Genomic DNA, 19,925 nt, shown 5'->3' with positions numbered 1-19,925 from the left:
GCACTTGACGTCAGAAGCGGAGCAGAATCAGAACGACTCGTTTTATCTCGTGTTTCAGACTCAGGCAGCGCTCAGAGAACAGACTGGGGTCTTGTTTCACAGTGTGTGGGTTGGTGGACTAAGATCCAGTAATGTGGACATGCTCAGAACAAGGGGTTTCTTTACAGTATGTCTCCTTAAAGAGATGCACCCCTGGAGGAAGAGACGTCCCTCCCCACACAGGTCTTGGTCCCACAACGTGGACACACGCGGATCTGCGCAGGCGCGGTCCCTGTTGGACGAGGGAGGTGGACCGTGGAGCGAGACCCTGTGAGTCCCGGGGAAGATGGAGGCTCTGGGCGGGTATCCGAGCAAACCCAGCCCGCGGAGCCGAACGCTGCCGGTGCTGCTGAGCCTCGCCGTGTGCTTGGGCTCCCTGTACCTGCTCCACTCCAGACTCTCCAGACCCCGGAGACTCCGGGACTTCTACTCCTTCGAGGTGAAGGACTCCCGGGGGAGGACCGTGTCTCTGGAGAAGTACCGAGGAAAAGTGAGGAGCTGCTTATAACTTTTATAAACTTCATGAACTGTGTCTATAGCCTCTGTTTCTCTTCTGAAAATAACGATGCGCGTGCTCTAGCATCAGGCGATTAAACCAATAGGCTTCTAATGGGAATTCACCATTCCACCTTAAATAGTTCCATCAGTAAAGTGTGGGGTGTTTAAACGTGTTGTTTCAGAGCGTGTCAAACTTGCATTTATTGTAATTTTCAGTTCCATCTTAAATCCTGCAGTGTTTGTAAATAAGCAGAAAATGTCGGTTTCATAAAGGAGTTTCTTTTCCACCTTAAAACGTGCGTTTTCTTCATAAATAAGCATCTGAAAAAATTGAGGTTCCTGGAATTCCAAGTTCCACCTTAAAACATGCAGTTATAAACTTCTGAAGAAAGTTGGATTCTTGCTGGAATTCTTTCTTCCACCTTAAAAAAAATAGCATTTCACTTGTTTATGAAGCAAAACTGATTCTTATTAGAACTTTACCTTCCACCTTAAGAAGTGCAGTAATTACACGTATAACGGTGTTTTTAAGAGAACTGCTTTAGAGCAAAGCTGCTACTAATTGAAGTTGTCATTTCCACCTTAAAACGTGCAGAACTGCTGTATACTAAAATGTATAAATGAATTCTTGTTGGATTTTCCAGTTCCACCTTAAACCCGGAGGCTAATAAGTAAATAAATCAGGAGCGTGTTTAAAAACAGCTGCTTTCTGCTGCAGCATTTAAGGTGGAATGGAGAGTTCCAAACATAATTTCAAAAAGAAGACGCTTTCTGCCACGTAGTTCACTAAAACACCCCACTGACTACACCCCCGCTGTTCTGCCGAGTTTAAGGTGGCTCTGCCGCTCTTAAGGTGGTCTTTGTAAGTGTTTATAACTGAAACCCGTGTTTTCTCTTCGTCTGTTGTGAGATCTCGCTGGTTGTAAACGTGGCAAGCCACAGCGAGCAGACGGAGGAGAACTACAGGTTCCTGCAGGAACTCCACAGGGAGCTGGGAACGGCGCATTTCAACGTTCTGGCGTTCCCCTGCGGCCAGTACGGACACACAGAACCCGGTTCTAGCAAAGAGGTGGAGGCCTTCGCCAAGTCCAACTACGGAGTGACTTTCCCCATCTTCAGCAAAATCAAAATCATGGGCTCGGAAGCAGAACCTGCCTTCAGATACATCACAGGTACTGAGGGAGTTCTAGATAACCCAGAACCTGCCTTCAGATACATCACAGGTACTGAGGGAGTTCTAGATAACCCAGAACCTGCCTTCAGATACATCACAGGTACTGAGGGAGTTCTAGATAACCCAGAACCTGCCTTCAGATGCATCACAGGTACTGAGGGAGTTCTAGATAACCCAGAACCTGCCTTCAGATACATCACAGGTACTGAGGGAGTTCTAGATAACCCAGAACCTGCCTTCAGATACATCACAGGTACTGAGGGAGTTCTAGATAACCCAGAACCTGCCTTCAGATACATCACAGGTACTGAGGGAGTTCTAGATAACCCAGAACCTGCCTTCAGATGCATCACAGGTACTGAGGGAGTTCTAGATAACCCAGAACCTGCCTTCAGATACATCACAGGTACTGAGGGAGTTCTAGATAACCCAGAACCTGCCTTCAGATACATCACAGGTACTGAGGGAGTTCTAGATAACCCAGAACCTGCCTTCAGATACATCACAGGTACTGAGGGAGTTCTAGATAACCAGAACCTGCCTTCAGATACATCACAGGTACTGGGGGAGTTCTAGATAACCCAGAACCTGCCTTCAGATACATCACAGGTACTAACGGAGTTCTAGATAACCCAGAACCTGCCTTCAAATACATCACAGGTACTATCTGAGTTCTAGACAACCCACCTATACGCCACAGATTAATGGGGTTCTAGACAACACAACCAAAACTCAAATATATCACAGGTACTGAGTTCTAGATAACCCATAAACTGCCTTAAAATACATAACAGATACTAATTGAGTTCTAGATAATCCAGCCATACATCTCAAATACATCACAGGTACTAAGTGAGTTCTAGATAACCCGACCAAACATGTAAATTCTAGATAATCTCATTTGAGCTGAACTCAAAAAGTAACAGATCTCTTTATTATTCGGAGGTGAAAGTGATTTATTGTGATGTGATCCTTACTGAAGCACGTTCTGAATCTAAACTGTGTTCTCTCTCGGTTCTCCTCAGACTCTGTGCAGCGAATACCAAAGTGGAACTTCTGGAAGTTTCTGGTGAACGCTGAGGGTCAGGTTCTCCGGTTCTGGAGGAACGAGGAGCCCATGGACGGGATCAGGCAGGAGGCCACGACTCTGGTTCGGGAAATAATTCTGAAGAAAAGGCACGAACTGTGAGGACTTGGACGGTTCTGCTGAGTCTAGAACATGCAGACGAACTCAGAAAATCCTCCTGAGGGAAAGACCCCCGTTCCGCCGTGTGCTGCGGTGCCTTGAGAACGTCTCAGAACCCTACGTGCAGATCCAGAGAGAGTGACTGTGTTGTTCAGGAGTCCGATGATTTTTATTTCTCCTTTGACTCTGTGCCACTTTAGAACCTTCTGCATGTGTGAAATGCCATCAGATCCTCACCGCAGTGTTCCTGCTCAGAGAAGAGGCTGTAGATTCAGTGAATTGGGAACAAACTGTGACAGAGGCTGGAGTCGGCCGGTGATTCCAGCGACTCACACACACACACTCACTCACACTCACACTCACACACACTCACACACACTCACACACTCGGAGACTGAGGCTGCGGCGGTGATTTATTTCTGAAGAAGGATCAGAGACGACTCTGTGGACATTTTGTTTATTGGGATTTTGTTTGAAATGGAAAATGGAAACAGGGAAAAGACTGGTTTAATTCTAATGTAATTTCTGATTTGAAAAGAAAATCGCAAGCCCATAAAATCAGGAAGGTGCTGCGTGTGTGTGTTCTGAGGCCGTGGTCAGTGCGACTCGAGGTGCCGTCACTTTGACAGTTTTCTGCTGTTCACCCGCTCTGTGGAACCGCTCTGGAACCACAGCCGGTTCTCTTCAGTCTGCCGCTGTGTCTCAGGGGTCTGGGGAAGACCACGTTTTCTTTGTGGATTGTGATGAGATATCGGTTTAAAGCGGCTTGAGTCACGACTCTGTTTCTAGCGTAAAAACTTAAACCAGTTCTACAACATTGTTCTGAAGTGTCCAGAGTTGTTCTCTGTCTGGTTCCTCAGTGTGTTCCAAAGCCGTCCCAGTGCAGCGTCTCTGTTCACAGCGAGAGCAGTAGAGTACAGTCACAGTAAACAGTCAATGAAGAGTTAACTCCCAAAGCTATGATTCATTTTTCAAGTGTCTGAATCATCTCTTGGCCAGTGATTCAGGGAGTCGAAACTCTTGGAGTCGACTCGTCAGTTTACGCCTTTTGCTTGAAGGAGGAGCTCTGCACCATGTCTCATATCTCTCTCTGATCTGAGTGCGCTGTAAACAGTGGATAAACCATGACTCCGTCCTGACTCCGGATCAAACTCACAGCAGCTCTGAGAACAGCAGAGAACAGGAAAAGTGCCGCTCCAAACACACAGCATCTTCCTGATTTTAACTCCTCACAGATTTATTTACGGATTTTAAAACAGGAATCACAAGAGATCGTTTCCCATTTTCATTTTTTTTTTAAATCAAAACTCTAACAATGAAAAAGTAAACAGACCCTGACCTCACTCCTCTGTGTTCTGCATATTTTTTTTAAACATTAAAAAATAAAACTGTTTCACTCTAAAAGCAAATGAACGACAGTAATTTACCACCAGAAGCCTACAGTACTTTAGCCCCTCCCACAGAGGGCGCTGCTCTCACTTTCAACAACTACAGCAGATTAGCCACGCCCCTAAAACATAAGTATAGACATGTTTACAGAGCCCCACCCACAATGTTTACAGTTGTTTACTTCCACCACCAATGGCCACAGAAGGTAAGTCCTGCCCACTTCAGGTTGAAGTGACAGTGTTGTTCCTGCGGAGCGTCGGCTCGGAGTTGGTGTAGCGTCAGAAAACTATTAAACGTTGTGCTGTTTCTGTCTGTTGTGAAGTGGAGGGATCCTCCTAGAGCCGGACGATGTGGACAAAATATACATCACAGTGTATTTCTTAATACGATATAATTCTGATATCGATAAAAACAATATATCAGCCACAGAACAACTGCCAACAAACAACAAACATGACATCATCAAATAAAACTACTGGCTTTGTCAAGATTAATGCTTTAAAATTAAACTTAAACTTTAGTGAATGAACATCAATGAGACGCAGTAAATAATATAATAATGTGAATTAAACATTGAAAATGTGTTTAATAATTATATCGTTATTGAAACATTTTATATCACGATGTCTATTGATATTGAATTATTGTCCAGCCCTAGATCCTCCCTCCCTTCACCCCACAGCTTTGATCTTCAGGTCCTGGGACTTTGAGGAGGTCTCGAACAGGGCGTAGATCCTCTCTCCGTTCCTGAACTCCATTCTTCTGAAGGTGTAAATGCAGGCCTTGGTCTCCGAGTTGTAGAAGGTGACCCACTTTTCGTCCACGTCCAGGCAGACCCCCAGGACCCGGGGCAGGGTCTCGAGGGGCAGGTGTCTGCTGGGGTCCTCCAGGGCGGTGAAGGACTGTCTGTAGTGGTAGAGACACCAGTAGCCCACAGACGGAGAGAAGGTGAACCTCCCCCTCCTGGGAGCCGAGTGTCTGCAGACCCCCAGAGTGAACTCCCTGTTCACCTCCACCTCCCAGTGGTGCCGCCCCGAGGAGAAGCCCTGCGTGGACACCACACACTCGTACTTATCGAACCGCTCCGCCCCGTTATCAGCGGCTCTCCTCTCCCCCAGTCGCACTCCTTTACCGCCGTCACAAAGAACGAGGGAGCAGTGAGCTGTGGCGGGATCCAGCACCACGTCGGCTGAGAGGAGGGAGAGAGAGAGAGAGAGGGAAAGAGATGTAGTGAGAGGAGCCCCTGACTGGTGTAGAGTGGGTTGGTTACCTGAGCTCGGAATAGAGCCCTGCGGTGGTCTCTCACCTGCTGTGAGGGTCTTCCCCGTGCGGATGTAGTCGGGGAGCCTCAGTGCACAGATCTTCTGCCTCAGCGCCGCGTTCTCCCTCCTCTCCTCCTCGAGGGCCTTCTTCAGGTGAGCCATCTCCAGCAGAACGTCCAGGCTCTTGGTGACCTCCACCAGCAGGTGGCGCTGCAGAGCGGGGGCGGTGTGGTGGTCTTGGACGTGTGTCGTGCAGAAGGAGGCGAGGCAGGTCAGACAGGATTTAGAAGCTTTCAGCTTGATGCCCTCACACAGGTCACAGGCCACCTGTCCGGGCTCGGCCGGGTTCTCCTGGTTCTCCCGGGGGTCGTCAGAGCGGAGGCTCGGCGGTGCCTCACGGGACCAGTCTGTCCTCACAGATACAGCACTGTCCACACCACTGTCCTGGACACTGAAACATTACAAACGCTACAGAACCAAGACACCCATTCTACACTGGAGTCCAGCTGTGGCTCTGCATACTTTCTTACCCCACCTTTTCAGGAAAACACAGAGCAGGTGTGTGTCACTGATGAAGGACTAGAGGACGGGCGACACACACTGTGCAGCGACAGATGAGCTACTGTCTCTGACTCTACATCTACAAGGTGGACCAACGAGGGAGGAGTGTCTCACAGAGTGGACAGAGAGTGGACACAGGGTTTAAAAACTCCAGCAGCACTGCTGTGTCTGATCCACTCTACACCAGCACAACACACACTAACACACCACCACCACGTCAGTGTCACTGCAGCGCTGAGAATGATCCACCACCACATCACACCTGCTCTGTGGGGGTCCTGAGCGCTGAGGAACAGGGGGGAAGCGGGGCAATGAAGTATGCAGAGCAACAGGAGGGTTTATTATTTAGTGTGAGTTACTGTAAGGGTGTAAGTGGTGTGTGACGGTGGGGGGGTGAAGTACCTGAGGACGTCCACAGACACTGTCCCACTCGCTGTGGAGTAGCCACTCGTCCCTGAGCGGGAGTCTGACCGCCGTGGCCCTCTCCTGCTGTATACAACATTTACACGTTAATGAACAGCCAGGCCTCTAGGTGTCAGTGTAACAGCTGGTTTAGAACACACAGAGGAGCATTATTCCTTAAAACACACTAAATAATCTGTAACAACAACTGTCCAGTAACTCTTTCATTTGTCTAATATTCACAATTACCATCTGCACCATCACACACTCACTCAGTCACACAGTTATTCAAGTGTTCACTCAATCACTCAAACAGTCCATCACACACTAACAGTTATTCACACACTCACTCACACACCCTCACTCAGTCACACAGCTATTCAAGCATTCACTCAGTCACTCACACACACAGTCCATCACACACTGACAGTTATTCACACACACACTCAGTCACTCACACACACAGTCCATCACACACTGACAGTTATTCACACACACACTCAGTCAGTCACAGTTATTAAAACATTCACTCAGTCACTCAAACACAGTCCATCACACACTAACAGTTATTCACACACTCACTCAGTCACTCACACAGTCCACTGACAGTTATTCACATACTCACTCTGTCACTCAGTTATTCACACATTCACCCGTCACTCACACACAATTCATCACACACTCACTCTGTCACTCACATTCACAGTCCATCACACACTGACAGTTATTCACACATTCACTCTGTCACACAGTTATTCAAGCATTCACTCAGTCACTCACACACACAGTCCATCACACACTGACAGTTATTCACACATTCACTCTGTCACTCACACAGTTATTAAAGCATTCACTCAGTCACTCAAAAATGCAGTGCATCACACGCTAACAGTTATTCACACACTCACTCAATCAGTCACACAGTTATTCAAGCATTCAATCACTCACTCACACGCAGTCCATCACACACTGACAGTTATTCACACACTCACTCACATTCACACACAGTCCATTACTCAGTCATACACACACTCACTCACAGAGGCACAAGCCATCACACATTTACACAGTTATTCACACACTCACACGTTCACCCTGTCACTCACACATTCACTCTGTCACACACACACACACACACACACTTTGGACAGATATAAAAATGCTTCCAGTGTCGGGCTGGTTCGCTCCGGTCAGACCGATGAGTCGCTCCACGGAGCGTCCGCTCGCCTCAGACTCACGACTCGGGGAACTGCCCCTGACCCACTGTTTACTTTAGGAACAAACACAAGTGAAAACATGATTAAAGGACTTTGGAACAAAGCGTCCACTAACACCTTCCCTGGGGGTGATAAATATAATACAGTTCACAGGGCTCTGGCTCCGGGAACTCCCACTAAAACTAGGATGTGTTCCCTACCTCTGATCCTCTGGGTTCTTCCCTCCTTTGAACTCGATGAGTCGATCTGCTGACCACCCGCTGGCCGCAGACTCACGGCTCGGAGAACTGGACCTTCCCGGACTCCTGCTTCAAAATAAAACACAACAGAGTTCCTGTGTTCCCAAACAGACCGAGATTCAGCACGAACAGCGTTCGACGTCGTCTGAGGGACAGAGGACATCGTGTCTCCGTTGTGTTTAACCCAGTTGTAGGAGCTGTTTCTGCTGCAGTGACCGACACCAGACGCTGAGTGTGAGCAGTAACCATCACCCAGGGGTAAATGTGATTAACAGAGTGTTATAAAGCTCTGGGTTTTACCTGTTCTCCATTTGATCCTCGGTCATCTGCAAATCCAGAAGAGCGGCTTGGATGGTTTCGTCCGGTGTGTGTTCCTTCCTCGGAGGGTTGTGTGTGAGACGCAGGTGGAGTTGGTTCAGAGAGGTTTTCTGTTTCATGGAAAGTGGATTTTCAGGATTTTATCATAAAGCAGAAAGTGGGCGGAGTTTGTGGAGATCTGGTGTTCATCTGAAACTCAGAACGAGGCACAGGGCGTATTTTTTTACCAGGACTATAGAGGGTTTGTATAAGGTTTGTTCTGTATCTAGACTCCCCACCGTCCACTGTCCCCCACCGTCTACTGTCATCACTTTCTGTGAGGGGCTTTTAGAGGAGGACGTCTGGTTCTATTCTCCTCCACTGTCCCCCACCGTCTACTGTCCTCAATGTCCTGGCTGTAAACAGATTTCCTATTGGTTGAATGAGCCCTGAATTGATCAGAGGTGGATTTAACAGGAACTCACTTTGAAACGGAGTAAAACAATTATACACAGTTCCTCACTGATTACGGGACTAATCTATTAAAATAAAATAAATGGAAAAACCTGAGCTGAGTGTGGATAAGACCTGAGGGACATTAGAACTACTGCACTAGGTATACTTTGCCCCGGAACCGGGTTCTTTTTTGGTACCTGCTCTTGCGTGGTTCCTGTGAGCTGTCAGACAGAGACCATTGTACATCACAGTGACATCTCTATTCTTAGACACCTTAAATACACTGCCTACTGAGACACCTTAATCTGGCTGAAATTTAAAGCAGCGTCAAACTGTTCCTCAGCTGCTAAAGCAATCCCATGATGCATCACAATTTCAGCCCCTGAACAGGAGTGAAATCCCCTTTAAAACACCATTACTTCCGTAAACAAATCAGCAACTCCACACACACACACACTTCCCGATTACCGCAGCACTCTTTATTTCAAGTATATAAAATCATTTTTTTACAGATTGAGTACACTGTAAAAATGTCATCAAAAATATCAGAATAATAGTGTTTCAGATTCAGAAAATAAAACCTGTTACACACACCTTACCCCTGCCTTTACTTGTGGGTCCAGCGCTGTGATTGGATGCTGTCAGACAGGGGGCGCTGTAATTCTCAATCATCTGCACAATATGTAAAAAAACGCAGCACACAATAAGAACGGCTGGTTTTATCCTGTGTTTTCTGACTCGGGCAGCACAAAGAAAACTGGGGGTTCTTGTTTCACAGTGTGTGCTTTGGTGGACTCCAGATTCACACTTTAATATCAACTTGAACCTGACAAGTGATTTACATATGCACCATTTTATAAATATGATTTTACATGTGTCATGAAGTGATCTGCAACAGGAATGAGACACTGGATAAAATCAAGGGGTTTTCGTCAGCCACCGATCCGAGGAGCATTAGGGTGAAACGGGAGTTTGCTGAGTCCAGCCGAGTCGTGTAGGTTTGTTGATAATTAAAGGGGTGTGGCCGTAAGATGATTGACATATGGGCATGCTGATAGACACCGGTACCGTTGCCCTCCGTGTGACTCATTACTCCTAAGTGAGAAATGCACTGGAGGATAAAGTGCTAACAGTTTTCCATTCGATCCAGTGTTAAAAATGCTAATATGGCTAACAGAGCATTCTTTACCTCACTGACATAAAGAGGAGATGGGCTTCTGTGCTTTTATGGTATGGTGGTGTTCCAGGTGGGTGCTAAGGTGTTTCTATCATAACGTCACTGTCTGATTAAAAACACGTATCTCCATTTTTTATCGATTTTTATCGATTATTTAGACAATAATCTGTCTGTTCATAACGACTGATATCAAACTGACCAACGAAAAGCTGGAAAATCAGTTTCTTTAACGTTTCTTGACTGGCTGCTGGACCTCCATCAAAACCACGTATCTCCACCCTGCCCCGTTCTCCTGGAGCTGTCTGAGTGTTGGAGCTAAAGTCAATGACTGATCTCACGTTTACTCACGTGTAACATCAGAGCAGCGGCTGTAATTACTCACAGTAAGGATTTAATAAACTGATCTGGATCTAGTTCAGTGAAGATTCACAGCGGCGGTCGTTGGAGGAGAATACGCTGCAGACTGTGGTCACACGGAGGAGGACGTGGCTCAGGGGAATCCACTAAAAGAACTCTGTGTTTGTCAGTGTTTACTGTCTACGACACACACACACACACACACACACACACACACACACACACGTCCATTTCACATATGAAACTTTTAGACTCGCTCCCAATAAAGACGTGTTACATGTCTGAGCTGCACTGGGTGTAAATGGTGTTTATATGTGGATTATTTTTACTGTGACCCTCAGAGAAATACAGTCTTTACCTAAAAAAGCTACCTTTTCAGGAGCAGGACGTGTTTTTATTCGGACAGAGACGATATTCGAGATGGTTGCTAAGGAGCTAAGATAAACAGCTAATTCCTTGAAGATGGAAGAAGAAGTAAACGGATCTCATTACAGTACTTCGCCAGTTATTACTGACATTATTATAAACTACAATAATATAACGTAAAGAGTACATTCTCAGTCTGGAATTTCCTATGATTCCTCCTCTTCCTCATATCCCTCCTCTTTCTCAAATTCAGGGGGACTCATCATGACACTGCTGAAGTCGTAATCATGTATACAGAACATATCTGATATGTGGTACAGGGAGGATAGGTCTGACTGCTGCACTGGAAACTGTGTACTCAGGTTCTCCTCACGGGGATCTGTAGAAGGACAGAGGGAAAGTTGATGGAGAAGAAAAGTTCTCTTTCTTCAGGGTCCAGTTCTCTTTCTTTAGAGCCAGGATCTGTTCATTAAGGGCCTGCTTTTCTTTGAGTTTCTGTTCATTCAGGGTCCAGTTTTCTTCATTTAGCGCTCGGTTCTGTTCATTCAGGGTCTGGTTCTCTTCCTTTAGAGCCAGGATCTGTTCATTCAGGGTCCGGTTCTGTTCATTTAGAGCATGGTTGTGTTCACTAAGGGCCTGCTTTTCTTTGACATTCTGTTCATTCAGGGTCCGGTTCTCTTCCTTTAGAGCCAGGTTCTGCTCCCTCAGGGCGAGGTTCTGTTCTCTCAGAGACAGCTTCCTCTTCCTCCGCTCTGGAGCCCTGTTCCCACCCTGAGACGTGCTGCAGAGCGAGGCGTCCCCGGGCGGGTCACTCTCCACAGAGAAAAAGTCGGTCGAAGCTGGTGATGAACTGTTCAGTGAAATACAAAATAAAAATGTGTTATGAACATTTCCCAAATGAAACGTGTCAAACACAAGACTAATAAGACTAAAGGGTGGGCCATGTATATGGATACACCTTAATAAAATCCTGGAATGGATACTGGAAGCCTGTGCTAGCATTTCTCCTGCTATCAGTGTGTGAAGAGTGGGAGAAGAGGGTTGCATTGACAATCCAACACTGGGCAGCACTTTGAACACATTTTATAAGTGGTCAAAAAACCATTGTTTTTCTTGTGAAATTCCCAATAAGTTTGATGTGTCACATGACCCTCTTCCCATTGAAAAAACAAAAGCTGGATCCAAAATGGCCGACTTCAAAATGTCCGCCACGGCTCCTTCCAGATTTAATGAGCTTTAGACAAAGACAGTAACAACCACAGTCATAGATTTCCGTAAATGTTTTAGAGGGCGCTACTGAGTCCACGGTCCACTCCTGAAGTATATGATAAAACAATGAAATAAACTTCCAGGATTTACTGTGAAATTTGCTGAGATTTCCAACTCTCCAAAGCAAAGGCTTTTTAATTGTGAACACGCTAAAGCATCAGTTTTGCAGTTGAATCCTAGGTGGCGCTATAGGATACTTCTATGCTGAACTGTGATGTCATATCAAATGACGGCCTAGAACACACGTGTGAAAAGTTCATGAGTTTCATCCTCAAACAACAAGCATCTCCAAGACAAATCCACTTCCTGTTTTGGAGTGGTGTCTCAATCCAAACCGCTGCCCGCCATTGCGCCCTCGTTTGAAGTGTACACTTCTCATTTTATGATCAGATATAAAGTATATTTCTATTAAATATAAAGGGAATCTGATGAATTGCTTCGAGTTTGAAAGAAGTGATATAAAAAAGAATATAAAAAAAAATATATGCAGAAATTCCAAAATGGCTGATACAAAACATTACAAAGACTATTTTAAAAGCTGACATGGTATTTTTTTTAAATATATTTGCATACACTGAATGTGACACCCTCAACACATTCCAGAAGAGCAGTGACAGTGTGGTGTTTCCCGCTGTGTTCCTCAGCTCCTCTGTAACAGCTCTATGAGAGCGTTTGGGACCTGAGGAGACCAGTCGCTGTAACTTTCTGATTCTGGCTCCTTACAGAATTTCAGATGCTCCACGGCTCAGGGCTCCGAGAAAATCAGGTCAAACTTCACACACAAACACAGAGAATTACAGCAAAAGATGTGAAAATGTACCTTCCATCGTTCTGTTTCCTTCTTTTAAAGTCAATAAACCTCTGCATGGACTCATCACTCGCCTCAGACCTGCAGCCGGGAGACTCTGACCCAACCGACATGCTGCTTTAGGGAGAGAGAAGGGAGGGTTAACACAACACTAGGTAAAGTGTGTAATTTTTGCTCCTGGGCTCCCCCTACAGTTGCAGAGTTTAATTTATTTTACAGCACTGTCTTAAAACCAAATCACACCCCACCCCGACTCTTTTGGCTCACACAAACAGAAGCCCGTCCGATATTTAATCACGGGTATGTGTCCGTCAGAGTGAGGACAAGCTTCCTTCCAAATTTCCTGAGCTTCGGACAAAGACAGTGGCAACGACAGTCAGATTTCTTTAAAAGTTTGAGGAGGCGCTACTGAGTCCACTGGCCACTCCCAAAGTAAATAATAAAACAACTGAATATTTTTTCTAAATTTTATTTAGATTGTGAAATTTACTGAGATTTCCAACATTTTAATTGCATTTGAATCCTAGGTGGCGCCATAGAGTCAATAGTTTACCTCTATGCTGAACTGGGATGTCAGATCTAGAGGTGCTGAAATAAATCGATTCTTTAAAGGATCAAGATTCCTAGTCCTGGCGACTCTGAATCGATTGTAAATGCCCAAAAATCAATTTTAAAATGCATTTTTTTTTTCTTTGCCAAGCCTAGTCCTGGGAGTACTGCATATCGCATTAGATGTCCACTCGGCCACCGCAGAAGAATGCCGTTTAGGCCACGATACAGCCAGCTAGTTAGCCACGGGCTTTTGTCTGAATGGAGTCAGCTAGCATGGAGCAGGAGGAGAGTGTGATTCAACCCGCCCCGTTGTCGCTAAAAGTCAGTGTTTGGGCACAATCTGGTTTCTACAATGTCCCGGGAAAGAGGAAGCTTGACATGAGCACAATTGTTTGCCAGCAGTGTAAAATGAAATTGAGGAACTTCTGAAATAGGACAAATGCACGGCCCGTTTGGCGCGACATTACCCTGAACTAAAAGAATTTGAAAAGCATCCAAAAGCAGCAGATCAGCAAACTCTGGAGCAATGCAACAAACTTCCAGCTAATTCCCAAGGGCTGTGAAGATTTCCCGCTCCATCACCTGCTATATCACAAAAGATTTACAACCATACAGCTCAGATGAAGGCGAGGGGTTCAGGTATATAGCTAAAACGCTGGACCCAAGGTACGTTCTACCCTCACGTTGGTTTTTTAGCGATAAAGCAGTACCAGAATTCTACCATGAAACAAAGAAAAAAGTGGGAGAAGCTCTGATTAATGCCACTAGAGTAGCACTTATGTCTGACTCAAGAGCCATCGAGTTGTTTGTCACATTTATGGCACACTCCATTACAAATGACTGGCAGAAGAAGTCATGTGTTTGTAAAATCTGATGTTGTTACAGGATTGAACAGCGGTTATGAGATGCTTGAAATATTCCTGGAGCAGCAGCCTGCAATTTACGCTGCCTACCTTTCACCCCAGGTGTAGAAAACGTGGACATTAGCACTCTCAATGAGACTGACGTCACCATGCTGAAGAAATAGCTATGACTCTCAAGCCTCTGAAAGATGCCACCAACATAATATCATAATATTGTATCGTATCTTTTTCTCCGGTGTCGACCCGAGGAGGATGGGCTCCCTGAATGAGTCTTGGTTCCTTCCAAGGTTTCTTCCTCGTGTGCTGAGGGAGTTTTCCCTTGCCACTGTTGCCCCTGGCTCGCTCATAGGAGGCTTGGACCCGGATCTCTGTAAAGCTGCTTTGTGACGACTTTTTGTTGTGAAAAGCACTATATAAATGAAATTTGATTGATTGAATATCAGAGGACTCTACACCAACGCTGTCAGAAATCACTCCACTGCATGCTCAGCTGCTTCTTGACACACACAGGCAAACTTCTGTGATACACCAGTTGTCTGTGAAGTTACAAAAAGCAATCAACAAAGATTTAGCAAAGAGATACACAAGTGAGCAGAGTAAGGCACTTCTGTATACTGCTTCTACCTTGGATCTGAGATTTAAAACACTCACATTTCACACTGAAGAGCAGCGTCAGGAGATCCCTAGGAAACTAATAGATGAAGCTACAGCTCAGGGGGTAATTTTTATTCTCACATTATACAAAAAAATTATACACACACACACACACACATTATAAATAAAACTCAATATGATTTCTATGCAAAAAAACTTAATGTGTGTCTGTTAACAGGTTGAAGAGAGGTCAGATGATACACAACGTCGCCAAGACGAAGGTCCTTCTCCAAAAAGAAAAGACATTTACCAAGGTCAGTGTCCTCCCTCAATCCACAGAACCACAGCTGAAGAGGAGCTCAAGAAGACCCTCTCCAGTGGTGGAGATTTGATGAGGGAGAGTTTCCTCCACTGTCTAAAATGGCTAAACGCTCCCTATGCATCCCTGGCACCAGTGTTTACCGCAGAATGAGTGTTTTCTGCAGAGCACTTACTTCTGACCACGATGATCAGCCTCTTTTTCTGCAGAAGAATCTAGTCATTACCTGATGAACAAACGTTCTAAACAATACAGTTTGGGTGGTTTATAAATTACGTACAGAACAGAAGTGTTAGCGTTTCGATGAAGACCTGCACAGGTTTTAAAATTTTGTTCAAAATTGACCAAATATAAATATGAAGGTAACGTTCTGTAAATGTAGCAAACGTTAGTTCAATACAGTTATAACGTCTATGAAGTTTTAATGACTTACAAAATGTAAATGCAGTAATGCACTATGACTTTAAAGTCTGTATTTTATCTTCAGTTAAAGGTCAGTGCACTACGTTAGACAGGAGTCTGTTTACTTGGGTATTAATGTATTTTGAATGATTATTTCATTGATAGATTCTGGTGATTTAAGTTACAGATTTTTATGCACAATCCTAATTTTGGTATTTAATATAAAATGATGCAAAAAAGGTTTGATACAGCAATGAATCTAACATTGTTTTAAATAAATGTTCTATTTGTTTACGTTGTCATTTCGTCTTTTCATCTTTTCAATCACAAAATTTAAACAACATTTATAGACCATCAGAATAGAATGGAATCTCCAGACACAGAGACTCACACCCCTAGTCAGATCTAATAACGGCCCTGAACACGCCCTTGTTTGTTTGTGATTTATGATCAGATATATCTGAGGTATATTCCTATTAAACATCAAAGGACTCTGATTAAATGCTTGAAAGGAGTTTAAAAGAAAATATTTTGTGAAAATAATTGTAGAAAATATATCAAAAATGTACAAATTTGAAATGTCTGACTTCATGTTGTGGATGGAGCCACTCAGACGTGTTTAATGACATCAGTTTTGTTCAAACTAATTTCCTGACTTTCTTAGCTACTGTACTGTGACCGTGTTAATGTTCCCCTGTGGTTTAGTGCTGAGTCTCAGGGACCTCTCAGTACATCATCGTTTGAGTAATCGACTATTCCTTCACAATTTATCATCAGCTGAGGTGTGTCTTGGTCAGATTTCCTGAAAATGTTCTCGTGACTCTAGGTGGAGTCCAAAGGAATTCATAAAGCGTCAAAAAAAAAGCGTCCTCTAAACCCCACACAAAAAAATCTATCATTGATAGTAATTTGTTGCAAGACCTTAATGAGTGTGCAAATTGTCCTGAGTTTTCCAGTGTCTCTTACTCACCCAGTCATTCACATATTCAACCAGTCACGCAGATATATGCCAAAAATATAATTAAAATGTCCTAATTCATACATTCATTTATTTAACCCTTGTCCAGTTCAGGGCGGCGGTGGGTCCGGAGTCTATCCGGAATCATTGGGCGCAACGTGGGAACACACCCTTGGTTGGTCGAGCTTCTTCTCCCCTGTGAGGGCTTTAATGTAATTTCTTTTTCTGTAAAGCACTTTGAATTGCTTCTGTATGAAAGGTGCTCTATAAATAAACTTGCCTTGCCTTGCCTTACACTAAATCCTGGAATATCTCTGTGAGGGTGTGATGGCACACGTGTGAGTTTTAGTGAAGAAAGCTGATCCACAGGTAGATTTTCTCCATTTGCTCCCGGCACAGGATTTTGGAGCTATTTTAATTTTCTTATTTAAAATGTTCCCAATTTAACATTAGTGTCTGATTAAACACCTCCCTCTGCTGGTGCAGCCCGGTCACTGCAGCTTCACTGTCGTTCTGCAGGTGATCATTGCCCCCTACAGTACAGTACAGCCTCCTTACACACACACACACAGTAATTTAAACCACAGCCAGACTGTCTTCTGCAGCTGATTTGCTCCAAGGGGATTGACATTAGCATTAATTAGCATAACGTGTCAGATCTAATTAAAGGGCCCATATCCTGAAATAACTAACATCCAAAAAAAAAGGTCCAAACATTTGTAGACGCTCCTTTAACTGAGAGAATTCTGCTCCTTCATTCGCTGAGAGTTGAATCCTCTGTCCACAGACAGGAGGCGCTCTGGAGCAGCTGCTAGAGTGGGGTTTAAAGGCTGAGGAACAGTGGAACTGTGTTCCCCAAAGAGATCATTCTACACCTTTAATGAAGCGTAAGAACTAATCATCACACATCACTAATCACGCATCAGACTCTGCAAACACACACCCGTGATCTACTCAGCCAATCACTACTGAGGTCATTTGCATATGTCAGCCTTTGATCTGCAGCAGGAAACACAGGTGTGAAAAGTGTGAAGTAAAAAATGAATTAAAACTGTTTAAAAAGAGGGGGAAATTAAATAAATGAACAGAAATATAAGATATGAGCCCTTTACGTAAATATTTATATTTCACACACATCATCATCGTCATGAATCCTTTATCTTTTTCTCGATTAAACAAACACAACTCCACGAGATCTTTGCTAGAATTCCTAGAGACGACAGACTTAACCCATGAGACATTTCTGAGAGTCGTCCTTAAAAGACTCCAGTTTGAAGGGCCTCAGAGTTAAATATTCCACTGTAGAAGGTTCTCAGGAAAATTTACCAAAAGACTGTAGTTTCCCAACACATTACACACATGTGCAGGTGTATTATTGTTGTTTTCTCACCTACACATTTATCTGTTGATGTGTGTGAACCTGGGGTGTGTCATTAGCACGTTCAAATTACTAAATAGTTCTGAGAAATTTTTCAAATACCTTCAGCTCAGACGTTTTATAAAAACAAATCAAAACAATTCACTTCTTAAACCACCACAAGCTTTAGATTAAAAAATGATAGAGGATCACTTCAGAAAGAGCGTCATATCAGAATTTTATAATGTTGTTTTTATCTAATTCTCCAGAGAATTCTCTGCAGAAGCTTAATGTTTGGAAACCGACATTTCAGTAGCAGACTGGAAATGAGCTAGTGATGAAATTCACACTCAGTCGATAAACACACACCTCAGATTAACACAGTATCATTGTTAATGTGAATTTATATAACCCCTGTGAAACTAAAGGTATATAATAAAAATATATCAGATACGTGCACAGAGGCTGAAGGTACCTCTCTTCACTGTCTGGCCGTGTACGAGAATTAAAACATTTTGGGAGGAGATAAGAGCGATGTGTGAGTAGATTATTTCTAAAGATATTCCATTGGATTCCAAATTGTTTTTATTGTAAACCCAGAAAATCATAACTTTACTGAATATGAAATGATTCTAATGGACCGTATTTTTCTAAATGTAAAAGAATTAACACCACAGACCAAATACTTCACACTGGAGAAGACAAATGTGACTAAATCTCCAGTAGAAAGAATAACACACGGAGAAATAAGTATTTTTGAAAAAATGTGGGGACCTTTATGACCTTTATACAAAGTTTAGATACAGACGCTCCACAGGAAGGAAATGATTGTTTGTTGTAAACACAGTTCTGTTTTAATATTTCAGTCTGTGGCAGAGGAAAGGTAAAGGAAAGAGTGAGCAACAGTTTAAAACTAAATGCTCTCTCTGTGAATTTGAGAATGTTTCTAAGACAATGATCACCATAAGATTTTAGAAAGGGAGTGTTTTTTATGTTTAGTTTACGATAACGGCTAGAGGACAGTTTAGAGAATTATAGTCACTTTATAACGGATTGTTTTTATTATAAAACAGGGGTAAAAAATAAAAAAGGGGTGTAACATTGAGATGGAAAGGCAACTCTAATAGAACTGTTCTCAATAGATGTGTTAATGTAAATATAATAAGAGCCTGTGATATGGATAAGGGCTGTAATTTATGAACATTAATCACAGTGTGTATGGTTATACTGCAAAGTTGTGTGTTGTAGTTCCACTGAAGTTGTATTTTATGTTAAAGAAACACAATGGGAATCATATAAAAATTATCTCAAAAATGAAAAAAAAGTAGCGTCTCTTCGTCAAACACACAGACAGTTATTAATCTCATTTTGAAATATTGAATGTGAACAGAATCCAAAGAAATAACAAATACAGTCAGAGATCAGACAATGTAAACACAGTAAACTAACATTCAGTGCAATTCAAAATAAAATGTAGCAGCGGTTGAAAAAGAGCAAAAAAAAAAAACTAACTTAAAGACTTGAGCTGAAAGTGAAAGGACTGGTCCTGTGTCTCTGGATTTTATCTGAAACAGAGCTAATTATTTAACTCTGGGACCAAGACGTGATCCTAATATCGGATCAGTGCAGCCCTATCTCCGGTTCTTTTCATTCTGGGTCCGTTTCTTTTCGTTGTGTGTGTGGTTCTTTCCCTTCAGGGTCTGGTTCTGTACATTCAGTGTCCAGTTCTGTTCTTTCAGGTTCCAGTTCTGTTCTTTCAGGGTCTGGTTCTGTTCTTTCAGGGTCCGGTTCTGTTCCCGCTCTGAGAGTCACTCACAGATGAACAGCTGCTGGAAAATAACAACCTGTTTAATGATCAGTGAAATAATTTAAATCATTTCTCACACTGAATGTGTCAATAACAACAAATATATACTACTTCTTTAATGTGGAACACACACACACAGACACACACACACACACACACAGACACAGATATACACACACACACACATATATACACACACACACACATATATACACACAGACACACACATACACACACACACACAGACACACATACACAGACATACACACACACATATACACACACACATACAAATACACACGCACAAACAAATACACACAAATACACACATACAGATATACACACACACACATACACATACACACACACACATACA

General features: G+C 43.5%; 2 protein-coding genes across 2 annotated transcripts; one reads left to right on the top strand and one right to left on the bottom strand.

The window, feature by feature from the left end:
* The first annotated feature begins 58 nt into the window (after positions 1-58).
* Positions 59-4,252, top strand: gpx8 (glutathione peroxidase 8 (putative)). The gene is made up of 3 exons (XM_066643123.1): positions 59-529; positions 1,448-1,709; positions 2,737-4,252. Exons 1-3 carry the CDS (start codon positions 326-328, stop codon positions 2,898-2,900), a joined length of 630 nt encoding a protein of 209 aa, XP_066499220.1. The 5' UTR covers positions 59-325; the 3' UTR covers positions 2,901-4,252.
* Positions 4,253-4,569: 317 nt separating this feature from the next.
* Positions 4,570-8,404, bottom strand: LOC136666208 (uncharacterized). The gene is made up of 5 exons (XM_066644281.1): positions 8,268-8,404; positions 7,929-8,033; positions 6,512-6,595; positions 5,593-5,999; positions 4,570-5,475 (listed from the first exon to the last, which is right to left on the bottom strand). Exons 1-5 carry the CDS (start codon positions 8,402-8,404, stop codon positions 4,958-4,960), a joined length of 1,251 nt encoding a protein of 416 aa, XP_066500378.1. The 3' UTR covers positions 4,570-4,957.
* Positions 8,405-19,925: the final 11,521 nt, after the last annotated feature.

Source organism: Hoplias malabaricus, chromosome 14 (genome assembly GCF_029633855.1).
Source record: "Hoplias malabaricus isolate fHopMal1 chromosome 14, fHopMal1.hap1, whole genome shotgun sequence".
NCBI classification, from domain to species: Eukaryota; Metazoa; Chordata; class Actinopteri; order Characiformes; family Erythrinidae; genus Hoplias; species Hoplias malabaricus.
Note: the sequence above shows the minus strand (reverse complement) of the source record. Positions and strands in the feature narration are given on the sequence as shown.